Source organism: Drosophila sulfurigaster, chromosome 2R (assembly GCF_023558435.1).
Source record: "Drosophila sulfurigaster albostrigata strain 15112-1811.04 chromosome 2R, ASM2355843v2, whole genome shotgun sequence".
Classification (NCBI taxonomy): Eukaryota; Metazoa; Arthropoda; class Insecta; order Diptera; family Drosophilidae; genus Drosophila; species Drosophila sulfurigaster.
In genome coordinates this window covers 25,768,142-25,793,094 of record NC_084882.1, presented here as the reverse complement: position 1 = coordinate 25,793,094, position 24,953 = coordinate 25,768,142, and the positions used below count along the sequence as shown (strand labels likewise).

At 37.3% G+C, this 24,953-nt stretch overlaps 2 protein-coding genes across 5 annotated transcripts in view; both read right to left on the bottom strand.

The window, feature by feature from the left end:
• Positions 1 to 5,704: 5,704 nt before the first annotated feature.
• LOC133836031 (modular serine protease) lies at positions 5,705 to 8,695 on the bottom strand. Its single transcript, XM_062266303.1, has 5 exons — positions 8,464 to 8,695; positions 7,611 to 7,920; positions 7,068 to 7,555; positions 6,452 to 7,004; positions 5,705 to 6,386 (listed from the first exon to the last, which is right to left on the bottom strand). The coding sequence occupies exons 1-5, from the start codon at positions 8,555 to 8,557 to the stop codon at positions 5,882 to 5,884; spliced, it is 1,950 nt and encodes a 649-aa protein (XP_062122287.1). The 5' UTR covers positions 8,558 to 8,695; the 3' UTR covers positions 5,705 to 5,881.
• Positions 8,696 to 11,180: 2,485 nt separating this feature from the next.
• The window catches only part of LOC133836032 (homeotic protein ultrabithorax), a 91,371-nt gene continuing 77,598 nt past the window's right edge, over positions 11,181 to 24,953 (bottom strand). For all 4 annotated transcript variants that reach the window (XM_062266304.1, XM_062266307.1, XM_062266306.1 and 1 more), the window contains one exon: positions 11,181 to 12,539. In XM_062266304.1, the coding sequence (XP_062122288.1) occupies positions 12,235 to 12,539 (305 nt within the window). In that variant the 3' untranslated portion in view covers positions 11,181 to 12,234. The remainder of the gene's footprint in view (positions 12,540 to 24,953) is intronic.

The window sequence follows — 24,953 nt, the reverse complement described above, 5'->3', positions numbered from 1 at the left end:
CCTTTATGAATATATTAATTAAATTTGATCTTAGTATTTATTCTACTTCGAAGAGTTTCTTGAATAAGAACAAATAAAACTTCGTGCGTGTGCTACCTAAGTTGTAAAAGTGTCTATTTAAAAAGTCACTTTTAAATTGAAATTATAGATAACATGCGGCTTAAATTAACATAAAAATCATAAAACTCTAAGCAAAAAAATTGTAAAATACTGGTCAAAGTCATAAAACTCCGATCTTCAAACTCTTATTTCAATATACAAAATAAGGGAATCAATTTTCTTTCAAGTTCAAATTAAAACATTAATTGAATATTTTTCTCATTTCAGAAACCAAATTTGTTTTTAATTATTTTATAAGTTGAAAGAAAATTTATCGATCTATATCTACAATCTTCAATATAGAAAATAGGTTCTTTGCCAAGAATTTGAAAAACAAGATGCTGTTTTTCTATTTTATTTTTAGTTTGGGTTTCTTTTTTGTTTCGCTGAATCAACAAACTCTGAGAGAGCGAAAGCTGAAAAACTATTGGCGTCATCGTGTTGTCGGTGGCACAACATTCATCTTCCTCGCGCCGGAAGCGCCATTAGAAAACTCAGCAGTGGCTCTGGACTTTTCGACTCTGGTTGTGTTGGGTTCCTGACTCCGTGCTGCCCCTGAATTTAAATAAAAAGAGAATTTTTCATTTCGTTTGCTGCAGCTGCAGTCTGGAGTACCGAAGTCGAAGCAGAAGCTGAAGCTGGGTGTTGGAGCTGGAGGTGGAGTTAGTGACTGATGGTTGCTGCTTGTTCGTAGATTGAATGGAGTACTTCCGACATCCGGTTTGGGGTTCAAATGCGAGCGCTGCACTTTCGTCTGGAAAACTGCAATGCACCACAAAAACTTGACAACATTTGCTGTACACCACATGCCACCACAGCATCACAGCACCATAGCGAAGCACAGCATAACATTCCACACCCACAACTCTCGTTGCAGCAAGTTGTAGGATTGACTTTGACTTAGCCAAGTTTCTCATCTCGGACGGCATCCTGGCAACTTTTTTGCTGTTTCTCGCGCCAAAAACTTTCAACTTCACACACACACACACACACTTACACAGTAGTTGAAGCCTTAAGACTGACCGAACCGCAGACACTTTGTCTGCCATCCAGCCATAAATCTTAATACGCGCATCGTGCGTCCTGCATTTTAAAATAAATATAAAAAATAAATGAAATTCTTTGTCTTGATTAACTATCATCGAGAAGTTTTAAAGGTAAGGGATAAAAAAATAACATTTTTATACATTTTTTTAATAATATCAATAGTAATGTCCTTTATAAAATACAATCATTTAAATTGTTTGTTTCCTACACTTCAGAATAAATATGAAATATTTACGAAATTCCTTATCTTCATTAACTGTCAAGGAGAAGTTTTGAAATTAAGGGATAGGGAAATATTATATTGAAAATATTTTTTATTAACATTAAGAAATTTTTTTTTTAGCTATTTAAATTGTTTGTTTCATGCACTACAAAATAAATATAAAATATTTACGAAATTTCTTTGTCTTGATCGGAAAATCTTAAATAAAAGAGAAAGAGATATAATTTTAAAACAATTTTCAGATAATTTTAATACTTAATACAATAATTAATATTATTTGTTTCGTACACTTCAAATTAAATATATAATATTTATGAAATACTTTGACTTGTTAAACTATCAATGACAACTTTGAAAGGTAAGGGATAGGGGAAAATATTTTTGACAAATTTTAAAATAATATTAATACTTGTGTTCTTTATTAAATATAAACTATTAAATTGTTTGTCTTCTGAACTTTAACATAAATATAAAATATATATAAAATTCCTTGTATAAATTAACTATCAAATTAAGTTTGGTAAAGTAAGAGTTTTATTAATATTTTTAACACTAAATACAATAATTTAAATTGCTTTAAAATCAGCTGACAACGGAAGCTAAACAGGATGTGTATTAGATGGCAAAGCGGAAACGTATTTACTGATCGCATATCTCTCGTTTGCTGTCCCCAATCTCCTCTCTGTTTCCTCTCTCCAAAACGACTCGGACACGGAATATGGAATACGGAATACGGACAGCATGACAGCAGGCGCCAATGCAGCAGGAAACGCAGCATTGGCTGCCCGCCCGTCTGGGTCCGAACGCTTGACGCAGGTCCGCAGATGGTAAAGCTAAAGCTTCATTGCCACCGTATTTGCCATCTCTCCTGGCCTGGCAAGGATGCGCTTAATTTATGGCATTGAACTTTTATTGGGCGAATTTCTGTTCATTTCCATGCGTGTATTAAGAATAATGGCCGCAGCTGCCGGAAGTGCTTCATTTTAAAAGGGTAACATCTACAGCCCATTTCAACAAGACACATATGAACTGCCCTTAGCATGTACAATATAAATCTAGCTATCGATATTGTTTTATTTATTTACTAAGTAAAATTCTGACCGGTTTACAATGAGCTAAGTAAGTGGTTATCCGTGAGGTAAATTTATTTTCTAATTAAATTAATATTTGAGTGCAAAGTTCATTATCAAAGTTCATGATTTAAATATGATATTGAAGTTCACTGGCTTTAGCAATTTTTATTATTAAAGTATATGCGTATTTTAATTAATTACAAAATACTTTCGCCATATATTTTATCAATTCTGCGACTTCATTAAATTCACGCATATATCATGAGTGCATTTTTCGAAGCCCAAACAAATGTGCAAACAATGCAATGCTGTGGTCAACAAGGGGTTAAAGCCATACCCAACCATTAAGACAATAGGCATTTATTGAAAAAATCAAAAAATAAAAAACAAATTTAATCGTACATAGATAGCAATTACAGCAAATTAGAGTTGACTTTCGGGACTTTAAGAAATTGTTGCACGACAATTAGATAATAATAAATTGTAGAGAAAAGAAGTCAGAAAGCTACCATATAGTCGAGTGTGATCAACTGTGAGATACGCGCTACCCATTTGGAATAATAGTAAGACAGATGTGGTATTATTTTAAAAATATACAACAAATTGATATACCGCAAAAATACTAAAAGTTATTAATGGAAATATTAACCTACGCAAAGTCCGCAGTAATGGAGCGTTTTTTCCCATACAAAACAATTTCATAAATATCGTCTACAATTTTAATCTGATCGCAACCAAATTTACAAGAATCCTTAATACTAATAGTTGTCATTGTACGTTCCAAAAATCACGCTTCGATTTTTTCCGATTTGTGGAGTCGGAAGTGAGCATGGCAAAAAATTGAAACATATGATCGAACAAAATTATATCTCTAGCTCTTATAGTTTCTGAGATCTAGGCATTCAAACGAACGAACGGACACGGAAGAATCCGGAAAGGATTAATAGATTTAAAAATCAAGGAAGGCAGAAGGAGTGTAAAAAGATTATTAATATTATTATATACATTGTTAATATGGTTGGATTATTACAATCTGTTTTTCATGTTCAATTGATGACTTCTTTTAAAGCTTTCTGTTTTATGAACTTACCTGAACTTCATATCAAGCCGTGCTGCCACTTTCAACGCGAATGGAAATCCTTTTGGTAAATTGAATATAGAAAAACATGAAACACAGTTCGGAATGGTAAAACTAAAGGCTGTAGGTCAGGGGGTGCTGGAGTGCATTGCATTTGCAGAGTGACCATGTGACCGCTAGACGTTGCAAGTGCGTTTATGGTTTGATGATTTACAGTCGCAGCCATAAATATTCGCACGGCCAGTGCGCACATTATTCACGATTTATGCTGCGCCGACCATAATTCATGCAACAGCACATGTAAAATTTATGCAATTATTAATTTAACACTCACGCGTTTTACACTCACTTTCCCTTCCCGTTTCCCGATTCCCGATTCCCCCCTTTTTCCTCTTCGAAAGGCTTTTATCAATGAGGAGCAAAGCAGATCTAATTTGACCTAGCTAAGCGTTTTAACCAATTTCGCGCGACAATGCAACAAATGAACTCGCAGTATTTTACTTCCTCTTCCCTCTTCCTCTCCCTCTCTCACTCTTTCGAACCTTCTCTCACTCCCGCAACCCGAGTGCAACGCCATAATTTACCCGACGAGCAAAAACACTCACGAAAATAATAAATGTCCAATATGTTAGCCCGGCTGGCAACATGGCCAACTCGGCAAAAGAAAGCAACACCCACACACACACACACTCAGACACACAATCGACAGCAACAACAACAACAACAACAACAGCAACAATAAAAAAAGCTCATTCATTTGGCATGTGTGAAACAAACAGCAGCAGTTTCAACCGAAAATGGGCAGCTGAGGCAGCAGTTGGGGGAACAGTTGAGGTTGGGATTTTGTTGCCTGGGATTGGCATTGCCCATGGTCCAGTGAAGATTCGAGCTGGGGGAGAGCTGGAAGTAACTGTCGGACCTCGCTTAATGCTGGGCCACCTGCTAGGCTAGGCTAGGCTCGAGTGGATGTGGACATCGCATCGCGGACAGGACGAAGTTCGACTCGGAACATGGTCAGCATGTCGCTCCATTAATTTGCCATAAAACAGAAGTGGACTAAAATTTGCTTGTAGTTCCTCCTGTTGTTTTTCTTGTTGTCGATGTTCTTCGTTGTTGCTGGAGCACAAAAATTACAAATGACTGCAAAGATACTAGTTAGAGAAATGGTCGAGCAGCACAAGTTTCGGTTGGGGGGGATTTGCTCTACGGTTTGCTTAATTTATTAACCTAACATTTTTGATGTTCTGTAAAATGTTCACAATGACATATTGAGAGCAGCCTCGAAAGAGGTTGGGCGATGCACAACAGATGGGGCACTTTATAATGTCATTGTGCTCCTAAAATTAGGGTTATGTCAATTTCAATCCAATGAGTGTCTCAAGGTCCATCTGACGTATTCGATTATTGGTCAGTTTATATGCTATAAGAGACTTTACGGTATTAAAGTATGTGAGAAAAATGAGCATGATATTATCAATCGACAATAAAGCATGAAAAAATATTTGAAACAAGTGAGAAAGCTGCAGTGTGCTCGAATAAAAGCAAAATATTGCGGTATTATTTTCAAAATATACCGAAAATACTACAAAATACTTAACATTTCGATATAGTACCACATTCAAAATATACCATAGTTGGCACAATATACAAGATTGTAGGTCAAAGCAACTAAGACCCCTAATAAGTAGGCGTTTTTGCACATACAAAAGTATTTCTTTTTTAAAAATCGACAATTTTTATCCACCTTCTACCTATTACATACATTTCTTGCCGGCACAAAGTTATAATACCCTTCTACCCTAGGGGTAGCGAGTATGAAGAGAACAGTTTTGCATAGAAAGTTTTAGGCAAAAAAAGATACTATAAGTCTTCATATCAATGCTTGCTTGTGTAGAGCAATTTTACACAACATTTTTAAATGTATACAATCATAAATATACCAAGAAATAAAAAAATCAATTAAAATAAAAGATTTACATGGGAAGATTAGGTAAAGTTAAATAAAGATTAATTTGAAATCTAGAATATATGAAAGGCATTATTTTTGAATGCAATGTGTATTTTCTTAAGTTTACTACAAAATGGAATATGACATGAAAGTTAACAAATTTTGTGGAGGAATAATGAGGCTTCATTTCAATTCTAGCTAACTTTCATTAATATTAAGAATTGTATAACATAAACTTTCTTGTCAATATGCTTATAAAATGTGTATTTAAATTTCTTAAAAGATCTAGAAAATCATTAAATATGTCTTTTGAAAAGCACAGAATTCTAAATTTATCATAAGTTGTACATTTTGTTTTGTTTTGAGTAGTTTGACTTTTTTAAAGCTAAAAATATGTAGATATATATTTTGGTTTAAGATCGAGTATAGACACTATGATTTATGGCTTTCGTGATGAGTCCCTCAAAGTGTTGAATATTCGTGAGTGTTGTCAAACTCTCGGCACATTGCCCAGCATTTGGTGCACTGCTTATGATGCCATACAGAAAATGCCTTAAAGGATCCCGGGAGAAGGCATCTGTACGCCGCTCCACAGTGAAACCTCCGCCACTGTCGCCGTGACAGGCCAACGATTGACCCAAAGTGTACATGCAGAACTTATCGAGGCCAATATCCCTCAATTTGTCTTTACAAACGGAATTCATTTGCGATTGCGCCGGTACAAACTGCAGCTCACGTCGATCCTTGAAGTTCCATCCGGCAAATTTGCCGTGCACATTGTTATTGATGGTCTCCTTCTCAGCATAACCGTAAAAATGCACACAAACGGGTCGTATAACAGCACTCAGGCGATAGGGCACATCCAGTATTATCATGGCCAAGTCATTGAAGAAATTATCCTCTCTGCCTTTGTAGTTACTGTAATGAGATGGAAAATAATTTAATCAAAACTCGACTTCAAGTACTTGTAAATTTCTTCTTACGATGCCACAACAATCTGATTTACGCGTCGCCTGTTGTCATACTCCGTTTCATCAGTGTAACCTCTGTACAACTTTGCGGCCACCACATGAAAGATCTCCTCGGAGTAAGGTTCCGAGGCCACCTCATTGAAGACACAATGAGCGGCCGTGATGACAATGTCAGGCGTGAGCAACGAACCGCCGCAAAGGAAGGTGAAACCACGCTCATTCAACTCGGAGTACAGACCCACATGCCAGGGAACGACAGCAACGCCAATCGAATGTCCATTCGCTGAGAACTGTTTGACGGGTGTGGCAATCTGTCCACATTCCTGATCGCAGCGCTCACGATAACGATTCCAATAGCCACCACGCATGCACTTCATCTCCGGCAGCGAGGTCTTGAGCGTTTGGAAACCTGTGGCACAAATGAATTTGATCACAGTGCCTGGCGGATGATAACGTTGATTGCAATCAGCGATTTCGCCGTGCACAGAGCAAGTGGCATTGGTGGAATAGCCATTGATGAGGTCCTTGGCATTGCCATATTCATCCCGCTTGGAGTCACAGTATTCTGCAAACAAGACAAAATAATAGAGAGGAAGTTGTGACAACTGTTTAAGCAATCGATACTCACTCACGCACTTGGGCACCACGGGCAAACTCCACCTACCATTGGCACAGTAACCGGTCTCCTCGCCCTCCAGAAAGTAGCCACGATTGCATCTGAACTTCACCGTCTGCCTGAAGATGGGCGGTGTCAACACCTGACCCTGACCATTGGTTAATATGGGACGCTCATCGTCATCGGGCAGCGGACATCCCAAGTGAGCCGGTTGCGACGCTGGAATCGATGGCAGCTTGGGTGCCGTCGCTGCTGTGGTATTGCAAAGTAAAGGCGCCTCATCGGAGCCATCGAAGCAATTAATTTTGCCATCGCAAACGAGCTGATTGGAAATGCAACTGCCCGAGGCGCATTTGAAGGAATAGCCAGGACACTCTTGGTGGCCACACATGGTCACAGATTCATCAAAGCCGGTGCCATCGCCACAATCATCGTTACCATCGCATAGATAGCGAAATTTGTCAATGCAAATGCCAGAAGGACATTTTATTTCATCATGCCTGCAATTAAAATGTTTTAAATTCGATAATTTGCAATTTCTACCAAGTTACTTACTGGCAGTTGCCTTGCAGCGTGCGATCAAACTCCCGCTTGTCATCCTCGGTGCCACATCGCAGCACTGTTTCATCGGAGCCATCGGCACACTCCTTGACCCCGTTGCAGGCTGCGGTGCCAATCACACATGCTCCATAGCTGCACTGGAAATAGGGCTTGGAGCAATGTTGTCTCTGTGAGATGCAGTTCAATGCCGTTTCATCGGTGCCATCTGGACAGTTCTTGACTCCATTGCACACCTCAAATTGTGAGATGCAGCTGCCATTCTCGCATTCAAACTGAGTTTGTGCGCAGGCAGCATCTGTTGATTCTATAATGTAAAAAACCAATCAATATTGTGAAGTCATAATCTGCTTATTACATCTTATTTTTATTGGTATTTTTTATTGTATTTTAATTCGAAATTGCAAACTCATAACAAGTCATTTACCCAATAAATAACAAAATTACAAACAATAAACACTCTCAATATGCAAATGTTTCAGGTTTTTTTCTTACGCTTATCTGTTGAGGCAGCATCTTCCGAGAGCAAAAACCGCATGGGAAGTGAACTGATAATAACAACAAGAACAAAAACAATAACAGAGAGCCAGCAAGCAGTGTCATAGATAATAAATACTATATCAACACTCTCACTACTCGCTCTTTGCTCTCTAACATCAAGACCTTTCAATGCTGGCTCAAATCAAGTTTTTTTTTCTTAGCGTCTCTTACGAATCGCCTGACTCAGATTGACATTAGCATACTTCGTATAAATTTATCTGTAACTGCACAAGTTTGCGTATACTTTGATACGTATCATTTTTTTTATATTTAGACCCAATAATATATTATCATTGTGAACTTTACTCACTTGTATGGATGCTAAGTAGAACTAAGAAGATGCACAGAAATCGTGCTGCAAAGTATTTCGACTTCATACTTTTCGATCGTACTAGATTAAACATCCATGAATATGCGCATCTGCACTTCCACTAGTATTATTTATATGTACGCATACATATATATTATATTAACTCCCGATTGAAATAATTGTGCTATCAGGAAGCAACACGAACGATCCGATCCAGAGCACAAACCGTACTGACTGAGAATTATTCAAGCTTGAAAACATTTTAGCATTAAACAGAAGTAATTGATTTCAAGTCGAATGCTTAATACACAGCTTTGTATATAAATTAATTTTGTGCATTAAAACACCTTAATAAAATGAAGTAAACAATATTATAATGTACCTAAAGTGATTTTCTTTTTGTTATAAACTTTAATCTATTATCTCCACAGCATTTAAGTAAAGTGATATACTCTACGTAAGAGTATTAAAACCGGGCTCGCTAAAGGAAAACACAAAACAAGTTTTAAGAGTGCGCATACGAAGACCAGCATTGTTTTTAAGAGACTTCTTAATCTCTTGATATTTCATTTGGTTTGTTTATTTTATCGCGCGGTTTAAAAACAATTATTACATATCTAGCAAATTAAATGTTTATAATTCAGTATTAGAAAATTAATTTTTGAATTCCATCAATGAAATTTAAGTTTGCATTTAATTCACTAAAATTTAAACACAATTACTTTACTTAGTTTAAACATTGTCATTCATGTATTGTTTAAAAATATAAACAAGCCTCATCCTCCTACGAAACTCAACTAAACCATTTTTCGATAAGCTCGATCAATGTGACCAGAGCTGTCTAATGATTTCGATTTTTTAAATGCAGGCTGACCGTGGCGCTAAAACGTGTGCGTCGCAGGTGGCGCGCTCTTGCGGATAAATAGCAAACTAACACTGCGCATACTCATGGCAGTCAGCTTTCCAACAGCAGCACACAATGTGCACATAGCAAACGCTAGGTGGCGGTAGAAATTAGCGCCCCCCTTTGGCTCAAGTATAAAAAAAACAGTTTGATTTTTTTTTGAGTTTTTAGTTCAAATTTTTATTGTTTTTATTTGTTTACCACATTTTCACTGGTTTTTGTTTTTGTAGTTTGTGTTTTTTTTTGTTTTTGTTGGTTTGTTTTGCTTTTGTAATTATAGTAGGTATATTTAATATTGATAATTTACAACTTACAGAACTAACATAGAATGGCATTAAATTAGAATTACATAGTAATACATACGCGTATAAACGATATCTTCTCTCTTGGCCCCATGTACATAGTATTTGTGTTTTTTGGGGAGAAGGAGAGGGTTTTTTTTTTTATCGAATGAAGCATTCGGATGCATCGTTTATACATGGTTGATTTAGGATTAGAGAGAAACATTAGTATTAATGTCAATTAGATGGTGGAGGCGGCTGGTGAGGGTAAAGTAAAAAAGCCACAAGAATGTACAATACTCGCAATGCAGCGTTTTATTAATACATATACATATACAAATACATATGCGAACAAACATATGTATGATGTACATATTACAGATAAGTAAGTGTAAGTAGTAGGTAAGTTTGTAGAATGTAGAATAAATTCTAACGCTGACGCGCTCCGTTTCATTTTACGTATATCCGTTGCTACGACAATTCACATTTAAATCGTTTAAGTATTGTATTTTTAGCTTCTTCATCTTCGTCTTCTATTTTAATATTAATTTACTTTCTCTTTTTTTTTGGAGGGGATTTGGGGCGGGGGAGGACTTCTCTCTATCGTTCTCTCTCTCTTTTAGCCACATTCTCCTTCCTCACTCTGCATCATTTTGTAAATTTTACGTATATGTTTCATTTGTTTTCCATTAAAATCTATAACATTTAACTTATCTCATATCTCGCACTTTCTGTTCTTTTTTTCATTTTGTTTTTATTTGCAATTATTCTCTTATTGTTTGTTGTTCATTTATACTCCGACTTTCATGTAAAATACATAAATATAAATATATATGTATGTATGTCTGTGTGTATATATATATATATATATTAATTTATTTTGTTGTTGAACCTTATGCGCTAAATTACGTATACATCTTGTGAAGGTTTTTGTGGGTTAACCCTTTAGGTGAATCGAAACAGAAAGTGGATCTAAAGATACTAGTTGTGTGTATCTCAGAGTTCTTAGCGCAGTGAGCACAGCTCCTTGCTTAGCAGTGATACATTTATATATATACTATATATATATATCGCGTTATCTCTTCTGATAACGTTTAGCATACATCTTACGAACAATTAACGAAACGAGATCAAAAGCAATTTTCCCGCAGTTTTCAAGAACTCTAAGCTCTCCTATATAGTGCTCCTATATAGAAATTAAAACAAATGAAAACCAACAATGTAACTAAACTTGCAAAGAAACTAAAATAATAACACAATTATTTAATTCGTTTTTCTTTGATTTCTTCATTTTTTTTTGTAGATTTTTTCAAAACCAATAATTTATTCGATTTGCCAAGTTGGCAAGTTTTTTGTTTTTTGCTTTTTGTTTCATATTTGTTTGTTTTTGTTTTATAGATAATCTCATAAACGCTTTTCATTAAACTAAACATAATAAAATTAAGATTTAATTTAGTTTAAAAAACTTTAAAAATTACTTAAAGAAAACAGCTTCACTTTTTGTTTGTTGTTTGTTGTTGTTTTTGTTGTTGTTGTTGTTGTGGTTGTTGCGGGCTTAGATGAAAACTAAACAATTTAATTTAAAATTAAACAGAGTTAACTAAAATTGCATTAACTTTAAGCACGAACTATACACATTTTTTTCATTTGTATTATTAATTATTATTATCATTATGCTTTTAATAATAATTATTATTATATTCTCTTGTTGTTTTTTTTTTAGTTTTCTATAATTTTGTTCTTGTAATATACTTTTACTTTGCTAACAAATTCTATTTATATTTAAGTTAAATTTTCAATAGTTTTCATTCGCTTTGTTTTGTTGTTGTAAATTTTTACGTAATTTTTGTTTAGTTTCAATTAGTTTAAAAACGCGCCTTACAAAAATTCATATCAACAGAATTTAAATATGTTTTTCATTTTAACATTTTTTTGTATGAGTATTTTTTTTTGTTGTTTTTATATTTTTCAAAAAATAATTTAAACATAGCAGTAAGCAACAAAGGGTTTCTAAGTGGGGGGTCGAAGAAAAGGAGCAACATTTTAAACAGGGATTTTTGTTTTTGATTTTGGAAAAAAGAATATACAATAGTTAAAATCTTACGCTGGCAAACAAAATGTTCGAAATGAATTTTACTTCTATGTTGTTCTTGTTGTGGAATTGAGTTGAAAATGAAATTTGTATTCGTATTGTTATTTTGTATTTGTTTTTGTATTTTGTATTCGTATATAATAATGTATGTATGCATCTATATAGGTAAGTAGATCTGTTTGTTTTTGTTTTTTTGTTTTTTGCTGTTCACTACTTTTTTTTAATCTGTCACTTACTTAGGTCTAATAAATTTATTTGTAAGTTTTTGTTGCTGTTCGCATTTACGTATTTTCGGTTGCATTTTCAAACACACACACACATTTTTTGTTTTTGTTTTTAAATTTAAATTATCATTTTTTGCTGGTATACTCGTATATTATACACGTACAATATTCATACCGTATTTTTGTAATTATTACTCGTATGCAATTAAGTTAAGTAAATGTTTTTTTGTTACAATATATTGTTTGTTTTGCTTTTTCATTTAATTCATTCTAATTCTGATCTAAATGGCCGCCTTGCACCGCCGCCGCCGCCGCAGCTGCCGCCGCCGCTTTTTGCGCCTGCGCCTGTTTCTCCTGCTCGTTGAGCTCCTTGATCGCCTGGATTTCCTTTTTCAATTTCATTCGACGATTCTGGAACCAGATCTTGATCTGTCGCTCTGTCAAACACAGCGCATGCGCCATCTCGATTCTCCGTCTGCGGGTCAAATAATGATTCGTGTGGAACTCCTTCTCCAGCTCCAGTGTCTGGTAGCGGGTGTATGTCTGTCTGCCACGTCTCCTCAGACCATTTGTGCCTATAGAAAATAGAGAAGAAAAAATGTGAGTTAGAAAAATCGTTGATACAACTCCAGCTTTCAGCTAGTCTCATTGGTTTATCCAATACATTTGACAACAAGAAGAAAAAGACAAAGACAGCAGCGAGTGAGTGTGTGTGGGTTCAATTGCCTCATTTGGATCGTTTATAAACATTTCAGCAAGCATATTAAATTGAAAAATCATTTCGCAAAATTTGCAACAACAGACTGTTCATTTGTTGTTGTTGCTGTTGTTGTTGCTGTTGCGCATTGGTCGTTGTCAAAACATAAATATAAATTTTTCAACAACGATCAGCCAACATTTTGACGTAGGCAGGCAACAAGCAACAAGCACAAAAACAAAAAAAATAAGGAAAAGCAGCACAAGCAAAGTAGAAAAAAAAAACATTTCATTTTTATTGCCATTGGCTGTAGCTTGGATTGTGGCTTCAAGTTACTGGTTGCTGGTTGCTGTTGGCTGTTTGCAGTTGTATCTTTGGCGAGATCGTTACTTTAAATTGAACATTTGCTGCTGTGCCGCATGTTGCATGTAGCACGCTGCAAGTTGCGAATGCTGAGCTGACTGTCAGAGAGCTTTCAGTGATGTTGCCGTGTGCCACTTAAATTGCAGTTATGCCATTGTAATGCAACTTTAATTGGCAACTCACAAACTCGACAACAACTGAGACAAGAACACCAATTGCCTCTGTCTCTCTCTCTCTCTCTCTCTCTTTCTCTATCTCTCAGTGTGTGTGCTCTGCTATTGCTGTTGTGTTAATCTCTGATTTTAAATATTTATGAAGTTTAATTTGCCTCAAGTGCAATAACTCAATTTTATGTGTGTGCACACACACTCGCATTGCATTATGCACAATCACAAGAGAGCTGAGGAGAGATTTTATCAGCGTATGCAACTCTCCGCCTCTCGTCGAGCTCCAATGGACAATGTTAAGTAACTTTCTGCAATTTTATTGGGGCGGCTCTCGTTCGCCGTTGTCTGGCTCTGTCTCTGACTCTGGCCCTGGCAAAATGTTAAGTTAAATATTATGAGCATTTATTATGTTATAAATTTGGCCTAAAGGTATTAACAAATTTATGCCGACACGAAAGTCATAAAGTGAAAACGCATTTATCTTTCACATTTGCCGAGTACTACACAAAAGGGAGTACGAGTGCAGCAAATACATATACATATGTATATGTGTGTGTGTGTGTGTGCGAACACACGTTGAATAAATGGCGAGAAAATTTTATAGACTATAAAAACGGTATGAAAATATAATTTTCACCACGCAACAAAGAAATTATCTACATAGTATACACATGTGTACATATGATTTTATTTGTTTATATTGCATTTATGAAATTGCAAACAAAGCTGAGAATATTTCATTTTTAATGTGCGACAAAATTGCCAAATTTGTGTCAACTGACTTATCGCCTACTTTACAGCACTTATGTTAATCCATCAGATTGATGGCGAGCAGTTGCACATTTTACAATGTATTTGGGCTTTTGTTGCAGTTGCTTTGAATTTATTTAGTATTTATTTGAGACTATTACAAATTTTATATATTTTGTGTATATTCAGTATATATTTAGTATTGGTTCAACATATATTTAGTATTTATTTGAGATTGATGGCCATAAGTTGCAGCTTTTATATTGTTGTTTGGCTTTTGTTGAGTTGTTGTGAAATTATTTAGTATTTATTTGAGACTATTACAAGTTTCATGTATTTAGTATATACTCAGTATATGTTTCGTAGATATTCGTGGCATATATAGTATATGCTTAGTATTTATTTTGTATATATATTTAGTATTTATTGAGATCGATGGCCAGCAGTTACAGCCTTTATATTGTTATTGTGATTTTTTTATATTTATTTAAGACTTTTGCAAGATTAATATATTCAGTATATATTAAGTACATGTTCAGTATAAATTATGTATATATTTATTATACATTTAGTATATATTCAGTACTCATTTAGTATTTTTAGTATACTATATTTAGTATTTATTTAAAATTTGCAATTAAATTGTAGAGCAGAAAAACTTTCTGTTGGTTTCGCTCATTTTACTAAAATTAGTTCCTTCGTTTCAATATCAGTTTGTTCCCTACTTCTTAACTCCTTCCACACTTAAAATGCAAATAAAAGAAATAAAGTGAGCATCCGTAAAGGCATAAATAAATTTATTTAGCACTAAACCTGTTTGCTGATTAACTTAAATCTCAACGCGCGTCTTTCGCTCCAATGCTCCAATCCCCACTCACTCACTCACTCACTCACTTAGCTCCAGCTGAGGATGTCCTGGCGCATGTCCTGTGCCTGTGGAATACATCACGCTGAGGTTGGCAAAAGTTTCATTTTATTTAGGAGGCAAACCGAGCAAAGAAGGCAGCGAGCAGTAAGCAGCAAGTACGTGAGTTTGAGCTCAACAATTTTAAATGGAATTTGTCACGCGCCTTCGCCACGTCTGCCACGCCCCGCACTCCTTTCGCCTATCATTCCCTACACTCATATATACTTATATATTCGTATAGTATATGCAAAAAATGAACTTTTTACCAAAAGTTTGCTTCTATTTTTTTCCAGCTTTGGGTTATTCTTTTCTTCCTCATTCTTGGTTTTTTTTATACTTTCTGTTGGCTCTGGACAAGTTTTAAATTTATTATGCGAAAAAGTGCGAAATTCATTTTGCTGGCTCACTCTTCTTCTTCTTCGTCGTCTTCGTCTCCTGCTGCGTTGCGCCATTTTCTTTTTGTCGACTTTCGGAGCATTTTTGTGTATTTCTAAGTACATAATTTAAATGTTGGTATGCCAGCGAGGGAAAGAGGGAAAGTTGGGGGAAGAGGAGACTTCAACTAGACAATAAAACTTTGTATGGCAAGGCGCGAAATTTCTTCTCTCTTTTTAGATTATTTAGACACAAGAGTGGAACAGTCGTATTTTCTATTTGCCGAGATACATTTTCAAGGTTTCATGTCTACGCCGCTGACGGGCTGATTTTCCTTTTTATTTAAGTGTGGAAATGTTTCTGGAGCGGGAGTCACTTCTGGGTAGCAGCTGCGCCCGAGCGCAGAGTAGAGAGAAGTACGTGTTGTATTTTTTAACTTAAATTCCTGCGGGATTTAAAGTTTTGACAGTTTACGTGTTTGCCTTCTGCAGCGAACTTTGAACCAGTCGAGGAGACGTCGGCGGAGTCAGTCCCCACGTCTTTGGCCAACTGCCACACACAGTAGCTCCATCTCTCTTGCACACTCTGGCTATCTGTCTTGCTTTCTCCATTTGTCTGACTCACCCCTCTTCTGGCCCAGGGCGTTGCCAATAAATCTTCAGGTGACGGTGACTCCATGTTGCATGCGGCGCAACGTGTGATCTATGCTTCTATTATAACTATTTATATACAGACAGAGATACACACAGATACACTCATACATGTGCGCATGTGTGTGCTGTGGCTACAACTTATATTTAATTCGATTTCGAGGCAACTTCCCAAAATTCGAAACGCTCCCTCTCACAGCTCTCTCTCCCTTTTGGCCGTGCTCTAATTTATGTTTTGTTGTTGTCGTCGCCATCGCCATACAAAAATTGTCACGCACGCGCTCGAAAGTGAGAAGAATCCATCGCAGAACACGTCGTCCAAAAACAAGAACACTTTTCTTAATCAGACAACAATTTCTCTTCTTTTTTTTCATTTTTAATTTAAATTCTTTGGAACAGCAAACAGCTTAGCTGGAAAAAGGGGTGTGTTCAGCAGAATGTGGCAAACTAATCAATAGAAATTAGCTGGAATTCAGTTTTGAGTTTCAGAAATTGATTAGAGATCTATATTAAGTAACGAAATGGCGGTCAATTCTATGCTATTTAGCCAGCTTAATTGTAAATGCCAAAGTTCTTGCTTGAAATTATTTCATTTATGTGTATGACAGAATACGATCTTGAATTTAAGCTCTAGATTATGGAATTTTCCATTCAATCAAAAAATTTAAATACTGAAAGACTTTGCTATTGAATTTTAGATCTACATTATAGAACTTTCCATCCATTTGAAAATTTCAAATACTGAAGAGTTTAAATGAATTGATTTTATTCATTTTTCTATACCAAAATGTCAGTCAGTTGTATGATAATAAAATACATCAACAAATATTTTGAAATACTAAACTTCTTGCTAACAAAAATTTTAAATAGTGTCTTCACACTTGAATTGAGATTTACATTAAAAGCACAAAATGTTAGTTTGTGCTTTCAATATAAAATACTTTAACAAAAGTTCTTGCTCAGCATCAAACTTCATTCTAAAAATGTTTCTACAAAAAGTGTTGCTAGTAAAAACTTTCACATATTCAATATGGCCAAAGCTCGTAAATTTGTTGGCCATTAAAAATCGTATAAATTTCCAAGTTATTTATTTCAGTTGTGAGCAGTCTGCTCTTGGTTGTTGTTGTTTATCCTTTTTGCCTTGCTGCTCAGCTGGCAGTTTGACTCAAGGCCAAGTTAGAATGCTGGACGGAAGTCGTTCAACCGGAAATTGTCTTGACAGAAACCCTTTGGCCAAAAAGCCAAGCACACACATCAATAGAAAATCGATTAATTGAGTGTATGATAGTCGGACGCTATCTTCTTCCATGTTCCCCTTTTGCGTTGTTCAACAAGCTGGCACGCAGTTTGTTCGCAATTTAATTAAATCTATTTTCGTGCGTGTTGCTCGTGGGCGTGTTTCACCTCACGATATCGTATATATACATATATACTTTGTGTATATACACCAATGTTTTAGATACTCTCGAGTGTGTATGTGAGTGTGTCTATGTGTCGATAAAACAATTAAATGCGCCCGAGACGCACAAAAGCCGCAGAAAGTCAAAGTCGGAGGCTGATTGCGAGACGGAAAACTAATTTTCCGCACTGCCAATCGAGGCGCACTAAATCTGTCAATTAAATTGGCCGCAGGGAGTGCAAATCCCCAGTGCGTACACATAGATAGAGGCGGAAGGGGAGAGGGAGAAGGAGAAGGAGCGACTGCCACAGTTTCCTCAGACGTGATTATGGTTTTTGGTCTATGCCTACAATGAGTCGATGCCTCCATTTCTGGTCATGTTGCATATTGATGCTTGCGGTGGCAAATGCGCAATTGAGTTGCAATTGCGAACACGAACGCAATCTTCGAGATACATCTGCAGCAAATGCATGTGTGTTGGTGTGTGTGTGTGGTTTTCGAATTTTGAGCTACACGTTTTGGGTGTGCACAGCTGCAGACAACACACACACATTCGCACACTCACCTGCAGTTGCATCTCAGTCGGAATTTCAATTTTTCTTCTAACAGGCGCAGGCAATCAGCTTTTAATTGCACACACATACAAGTTGAGGGAGTTGTTGTTGTCGATGGCGACACTTTGGTAATTGACTTTGTTTGAATTTGTGATGCGACTGCAACGATTCTTAATTCCCATTCCCTTTCCCAATTCCCATGATCGGAGCGTAAGCCAAAATGATGTGCCAAATATGATTAAGCTTCACTTCGTGGCGCGTTCAGCCTACAAAATTGTCTGAATACTTCTCATAATTGCACTCGACGTCGAATTCACTTTGTTCATTCCTCTGGTGAAATTTTGCCAACGCGATAAAAATCAGCTTATCTCAGCTTCTTTCTTTCTTTCAACCTTGTTTTTTTGGGGCACGCATTTTATACTTTGTTGTGTTTTTTTAGGGCAATTTTAAGGTGCAAGCGCGCGGCTCAATGGCCGCCTCTTCAGCTGCAGGGGTTGGAGGCAAACTGGTTTTTGGTCAGTGACTGCGGCATGGCGGCAATTGCAGCTCACGCATGCGCAGGACACTCCACAGACGGACATATTGCTCGTCATTAAAGTAATTCATTGCTCCGCCAAACTGCGGAGCTGCGAGCTGCGGTGGCAACAGGTAGCTGCCCATGTGGCTGCATCATAACAACAACTCTGATCACCGATCACTGACCATTGGTGAAGGGCATTTCATTTTGAATTATGCGTTTTCAGTGCTGCAATTAAGCTGCTGTGGCAAACTTCAGGGTTGTGATGTAATGCGAGATAGTGCATAAGCAAATATGTGTTTAAAATGTTGGTTTTATTAAGTCCAATAAGTAGCTATTTGTCAACGAATATTTCTGAAAGATGTCCGTAAGCAAATGTGTGCTAAAATGTTGGTTTTATTAAGTCCAATAAGAAGCTATTTTTCAAGAAATATTCTTAATGAATATGTGTTTAAAATGTGGGTTTTATTGAGTCCAGCTAGTAGCTATTTTTTAAGGAATATTTCCAAAAGATGTTCATAAGTAAATATGTGTTTAAAATGTTGGTTTTATTAAGTCCAATAAGTAGCTATTTGTCAACGAATATTACCAAAAGAATCGTGTTTACAATGTTGAATTCATTAAGTCCAATAAGTAGCTATTTTTCAGGGAATATTTCCAAAAGATGTTCATAAGAAAATATGTGTATAAAATGTTGGTTTTATTAAGTCTAGCCAGTAGCTATTTTTAAAGGAATATTTCCGAAAGATGTTTCTTAAATTCTGCTTGAATTTTTAAGTGGAACTCAAACGTCATAACCGTTTGAAACAAGTTCTACGCTTTAATTAAGTAGTTAAAAGAACAATATGCCGATGATTTAGCTTTACACAATTCATGCTTGACTGCCTAGTAACATTTTTTTTTATTTTTTGGTGGGTTTCACTTTCATGTTACGTTTGAAATGAATTGGCCGCCATGTCACGGCAATTAAAATAACATTTTCAGACAACGAAAACAAAATGAATACATCAGCAAATTTATTGTCTCTGCTTGAATACTTATGCTGCATAATAATTCCATCATTGACTTCGAGGGTCCGATGAATGAGTGACTGACGCCCCACTAGATGACTAGATTGACCCAGTGAAACATTTTGAAAAAAAAAAAAAAACCCGACGAAGCCGAACAAAAAGCGCTGCGGGTTTATCTTAATAGCTCAATTAATGAGCGATGCCGATGCGAAGAACGCCCCAACAACAAAAATTCAACAATATTTTGAGCAAGAAACACGCAACACGCCATTTCCATATTCACAGATAGAGCTGAAGCTACAGATGAAGATAGAGAGATAGTGAAACATCAACATATATAGAAATAGATAGAGGGATATACATATGTGTGTGTGAGTGTGTGGAACGCCTTCGTCGCTGTCGTGCCTTCATTTAAATAATCAACGACTCTATTTTGGCTCGATTTCATGTTGAAGCGACAGCTGGCGGAACGCACTGAGAGAGCTACAGATACAGATACAAATACAGCTACAGATACAGATACTTATGCGGATGCGAGATACTGTTAGCAGCTCCAAAGGCAAAGCGAAAAGCATCAAATGAAGTTATTCTGTGGATTCTCAAACTCGATGTCGGACATTATAAATAAATAAATAAGTGGCATCGATGTCAAGCTGTTCCCCATATCAAGGGGCAGCATCAGCATTAACAGAGAACAGCAAAAGGAGTCGCATAATGATGCTGCCGATGATGATGATGATGTTGTCCAGCAAACAGTTTATAGTCTATATATATTTTCAATTTCAGAGTTCATTAGACAAAAACTAAAAATTTGCTTCGTCTGACATCATCGACAGCTTTTGATTTCTATCGTTATTTGGGAGTTATGGAGCATGCCTAGGCAAAACGGAAATGTGCAACATTTCCGCAGGCTCTTCTTTTTCCCCGATTGTTTGTTGCTGAGCAGTCGCAAGTGTCAAACATAAATTACGCTGTGCAACACAAAATGGCCGCCAATGGCTTCTGATAAGCGGCACAGATGTGATTATTTATTGTGGAGCGGCTCTGAGGGTGAACGCACGCAATCTTCCCAAGATACCAGATACATTTCGCTGTATCTGTATCTTTTAATTGCATTTGGTGAGCGCCCCCTCAGATTTGACACGCCCACTCGTTTAACTGGCTGCCACTGCCACTGCCACAGCAGCAACATCAGCATCGTATCTTATCGCTTTGGGGCATCGCATCGAATGCGTTTTTAATTGCTTTTCGTATACAAGTTTTTTTTTTGTTGTTCTTCTCTCGCTGCCATTTTGAGAACGTGGCAACCGTTTGTCTATCAAAGACTTTTGAGTGCCTCATAAGCCACATAATTAGTGGCAAGTATCAAGTTTAATATGCCAACACCTTTGGCAACTTCATTAAGGGCGCATAAAAGTAAACAAGCCAAAAGTGTCGGAATTTCACACATAATTGGCACTTGAAGTTTTATTTTTATTTCCACTCCCCTCACCCAACAAAAAAACCAAACTAAACGACAAACTTATGTTACTCACTGTGTGGGCGAGTCACTGAGGTGAGGTGAGTAGAAGGAGACGAGGAGAGGGGGATGCGGTTTTGAAAGCAGCTGCTTTCGGGCATAAGCCAAAACATTTGAGCTTCCTTTTATTTTACTTTTTTTTTTTTGCCCTGTTGCCATTGTTTCTGCCATTTGCTGTGTGCAAAAGTGAAAGTTTAGTGCAACATTTCTTTTGGGTGTTTGTTTTTTTTTTTCTTCCTTTTCTGTGCGACTTTTTTTCAGCTTCTCAACTGGATTTTTGCCCTTCTATTTTTGTTACTGCTGCTGGCTGCTGGAACGTGTGAAACTAGCAGTTAATTTCCGAGTCTGCAGTCGGCGTTCATATTCCTATTGCTATTGCGATTCCACTTCCAATTCCTCTCTATTCCTATTCCTATGCCTGTCTCGTCCATTTCGAAAGTTGCTATGTGTGTGTATGTGTGTGTGCAGAGGAGAGTTTGTCGTTGGGAAGATTTATGAGCAAATTGCTTTTGCGCAAAATCAACAAAAACACCAGCTAGCATAGTGGGCACAACTGTTGGAAAACTTGGTTTGAAAATTCCGCAAAAGTTCTCTATCAAATATTGCCTTTTGTTCCACTGTTCGTGTGCCATTTCGCACTTTTGTCAACGTGTTTCGCAATCAATAACATTTGCGCAAGTGAATTACTTGCTATTGTTTCTTCGCTCATCCCTTGCAACACACAACAATTTACAGTTGCAGTTTGGGAGAGTTAAAAGAAAGTAACAAAGAGACACCGCCGCCCCCCCGTTTGCCATGGGATCTGTTTTTATAGATTTATGATGGTTTATAATGAACTTGTAAAGTAATTATGCGACGCGTTCACTCGTGTGCACCACTGACACCACCTACCACTCCACCACCGCTCCACCACTTTCTTCCTCACCTTTCGCTATAACTCAGACGCAACCCTTTTCAAAAAATCCTTTTTCGCGTTTCGCTCTCGCGAGTATGTGAACATTTTTGTACTGACAGAAGGAGCAACCACTCAACCCACTCTCAACAACCACCCGAGCCACCCACCCACCTCTGCGTCTTTGGGCGCCGTTTACGCTTGTAATTACACGCTTCATTGTTGGCCTCTCATAGTGTGTGTGTGTGTGAGTCCTGGCAGCATCCTTGGAGCAGGAGCAGGAGAAGCTCCATTTTCATGTTGTTTCGTCGCCTCACTTTGGTGTCGTATATCTCCGTTCTAATTGGGTTTCGTTGTGCGCTGAGCACGCTAATGTCAACCTTGATGTCTTGCCCAGACCCTAGTCACGAGTTCTGAGTCCTGAGTCCTGAGTCCCAGTCCCAGTCGCAGGTCCTGTTCCTATTCCTGCTCCACTCTCAGTCTCAGTCTCTGTCTCAGTCTCAGTCTTGGTCCCAGTCCCAGTCTCGAGATTCACTTAGCTCATGCACATGCAAAACAAAACGTACTCCAAAAACTCTCACACACTTACTCCACCAAAGTGCCATTAAAAGGGGGCTGTGAGCGGGGAGGGAGAGGCAGTGTGTGGGAGTTCGTATGCTGCTTGAGCATAAAGGAAACGGAAACGTTAAGCTTCGTCGCTTCTTGGGCTGCTCTGTCGCCAGCCTCCGTCTTCGTCTTAGTCAAAGTCTCAGTGTATCTTTCTCTCTCTATCACTCTGACTGTCTTCGTCTCTCTCTCTTTGTGTTCAGTTGAGTGTGTGGAAGCTGCCTGCTGAATTATGTTGCATGCTTTTAGGTGATTTAGCACACGTTTGTATGCAGAAACGTCTGCAACGTTTTGCTTTATGCATTGTTTAACTAATATTTTCGAAAATCTTGCTGAGAATTATGAACTGTCTTTCCTCCCGCTACCAGCTTCTCTCTCCCCCTCTCTCTCTCTCCCTCGCTCGATGTTTCTCTGCTCTGTGTGTTCGTCTAGCTGGCCACAAGACAAAGTTTCTTTATTTTGCTGCTTGCCAATTTCACACTCTGCCAAACGCTGCTGGGCCAGCAATAACTTTCAGCCAATAGCTGCTTCCTCCTCCCCCCGCTCTTCAGCCCACAACAAAAAGGGGTCAGCAGCGGGGGCAGCCAAAAGACTCTACTCTGCTGGCAAAGACAATACTGACCCCACCCGCTGATGTTTTGCTAGCCACTGGGGGAAAAACAAAACAATATCGATTGGTCAGTTTTTGAGAAGATTTCATAAACAAATTTCTAGCTTTTTTGTGGCATAAATTACAGTAAGAAAACATATGAGAAACATAACTAATTTTTGTTGTATGAAAGAATTTTGTTAAAAAGAAAAACATTTCTCATAATCTTATGATATTTCTGTATAATCTTGTTAATGAATCACTCAGATTCAGATTACAACTAATTATTTATGTGTATGAAATGATGTGCCTTAAATTGAGTTTGGAAAACTTTAAATTTATAAAAGGAAATAACTAATTTTTGTTGTATGGAAATATTTGGTTATAAAGAAAAGAATTTTTTTGTAATATAATTGAATTATGATGCTAGCGAATATTTCTGGTTAATGCTGAATTTTCATCAGCTTTTAACTGTCTACAAATTTCTTATTAAAAATAACAATTAATTTTTTTTTTTACATTCATAATATACCAATTGTACAATTTTTATTTCCATCTTTGGTGTTGTTCAAACCATTTCGTAAATAAGTTTGCTTTCTTTTTCTTGCTGGCTATGACAACTCTTCAATTTATTTGATACTATGCTAGCTGTCTACCTCAGCTAAGCTCCCGCTGTTCTAGCAGATTTTGCACAGTTTTTTTTTTTCTTTTTTTAGAAATTATGGTTCAGCGCCTGCCACGCTTATTAACTAAAGCGAATGGCGGCTGTCACTTGTAAATCAAAGTCAAAGTCACAGTCAGAGGCAGTCTCAGAGTTGGGAGTTTGGGAGCAGCCCACAAGTTGCGACAGTTTGCGGCAGTTTCAAGACTCTTTTTCACATATTAAAAAATCCCTACAACGTTTTGCATAAAAAATAAAGCACACACACAGATATAAAGATACAGATACATTGTGTGTGTTGGTGTGTGACATCATATCGTATATTGTCGCATGAATTTACGTGACCATATGTTGTCGCTGGAGCGCATAAATTCCAAGGGGCCACAGACTGGGCGACGTCGACGGCTTCAAGTGGAACTCTCAGAGTTGCCACCACCCCCGCCACTCCAACTCAGACAGAGCCGGTGGCAACCCTTGCAAGTGTTGATAACTCACCAAGTTTTTTTTTTACTGCATATGCAAAGCAACAACAACAAGAACTGGGGAAAAATGGAATTGAATTTATTGAATTTAATTTGAAATCGCACAAGAGTCAACAACAGCTGCCACTTGGCTCTCGATAGTCAGATAGTCTGATATTCTCTTAGCTATAGTACTATATATATCATTAGATCCAAAGCCGAAGCAGCTTGCCAGCCATATGAATATTTAAACTCGCATTTTTGGAGGGGAGGCATTCGACTAATGAAGCTGCGCGAAATTCGTTTTTAATTGCGAACTGAAAATCCCGAAGATGGCGGCCAGAAAAATTTGCTTTTAATTGCCGGCAAAACGGCGAACGAAACGAATCCTCCTCCGGCACAGACCTTGCCACTTGTGTTCCTGTTTTTTTTTTGTAGTCTTTTCGGCCGCCCCCAAACTCGATTTTGCAGCTAATGGATGGCGGCAAAGCTGTTGCCCAGAGGAGCAGGCGAAGGCATCGGTACAGCAGCCAATTAAAGGCATGACATAAATCCAGATGTGACTTGTATTGGGTGTTTCCGCCTGCGGCCCACATTCTCTCACTCGCTGCCTCGCTGCACAAAAAGACAGCGCCAAAAAATGTTCAAGATTGTTGCTTGAACACAACAAAAAGTCGAGGAGGAAAACTTTGCAACAAACCGAACCCAAAACCAGGCCCAGACAACCCAAACAACCCAACTTCAAACCAACCAAACCAACCAACCAAACACTCGCTCGCTTTTCATGCTCACGCCCGTCGTTTCATTTTACAATGTTTTTTTTTTTCGTACTTTTTTGTATTATTGCATTGCACGAGTATTTTTCTACTTGA

What these genes read in the sequence shown, in the direction of transcription:
- LOC133836031 (XM_062266303.1), bottom strand. Translation starts at nt 8,557, where the DNA reads ATGTTTAATCTAGTACGATCGAAAAGTATGAAGTCGAAATACTTTGCA. An exon ending in ACGCTGCAAGGCAACTGCCA is followed by an intron (nt 7,556 to 7,610) that starts GTAAGTAACTTG and finishes TTTTAATTGCAG; the next exon opens with GCATGATGAAATAAAATGTC. An exon ending in AATCAGATTGTTGTGGCATC is followed by an intron (nt 6,387 to 6,451) that starts GTAAGAAGAAAT and finishes ATCTCATTACAG; the next exon opens with TAACTACAAAGGCAGAGAGG.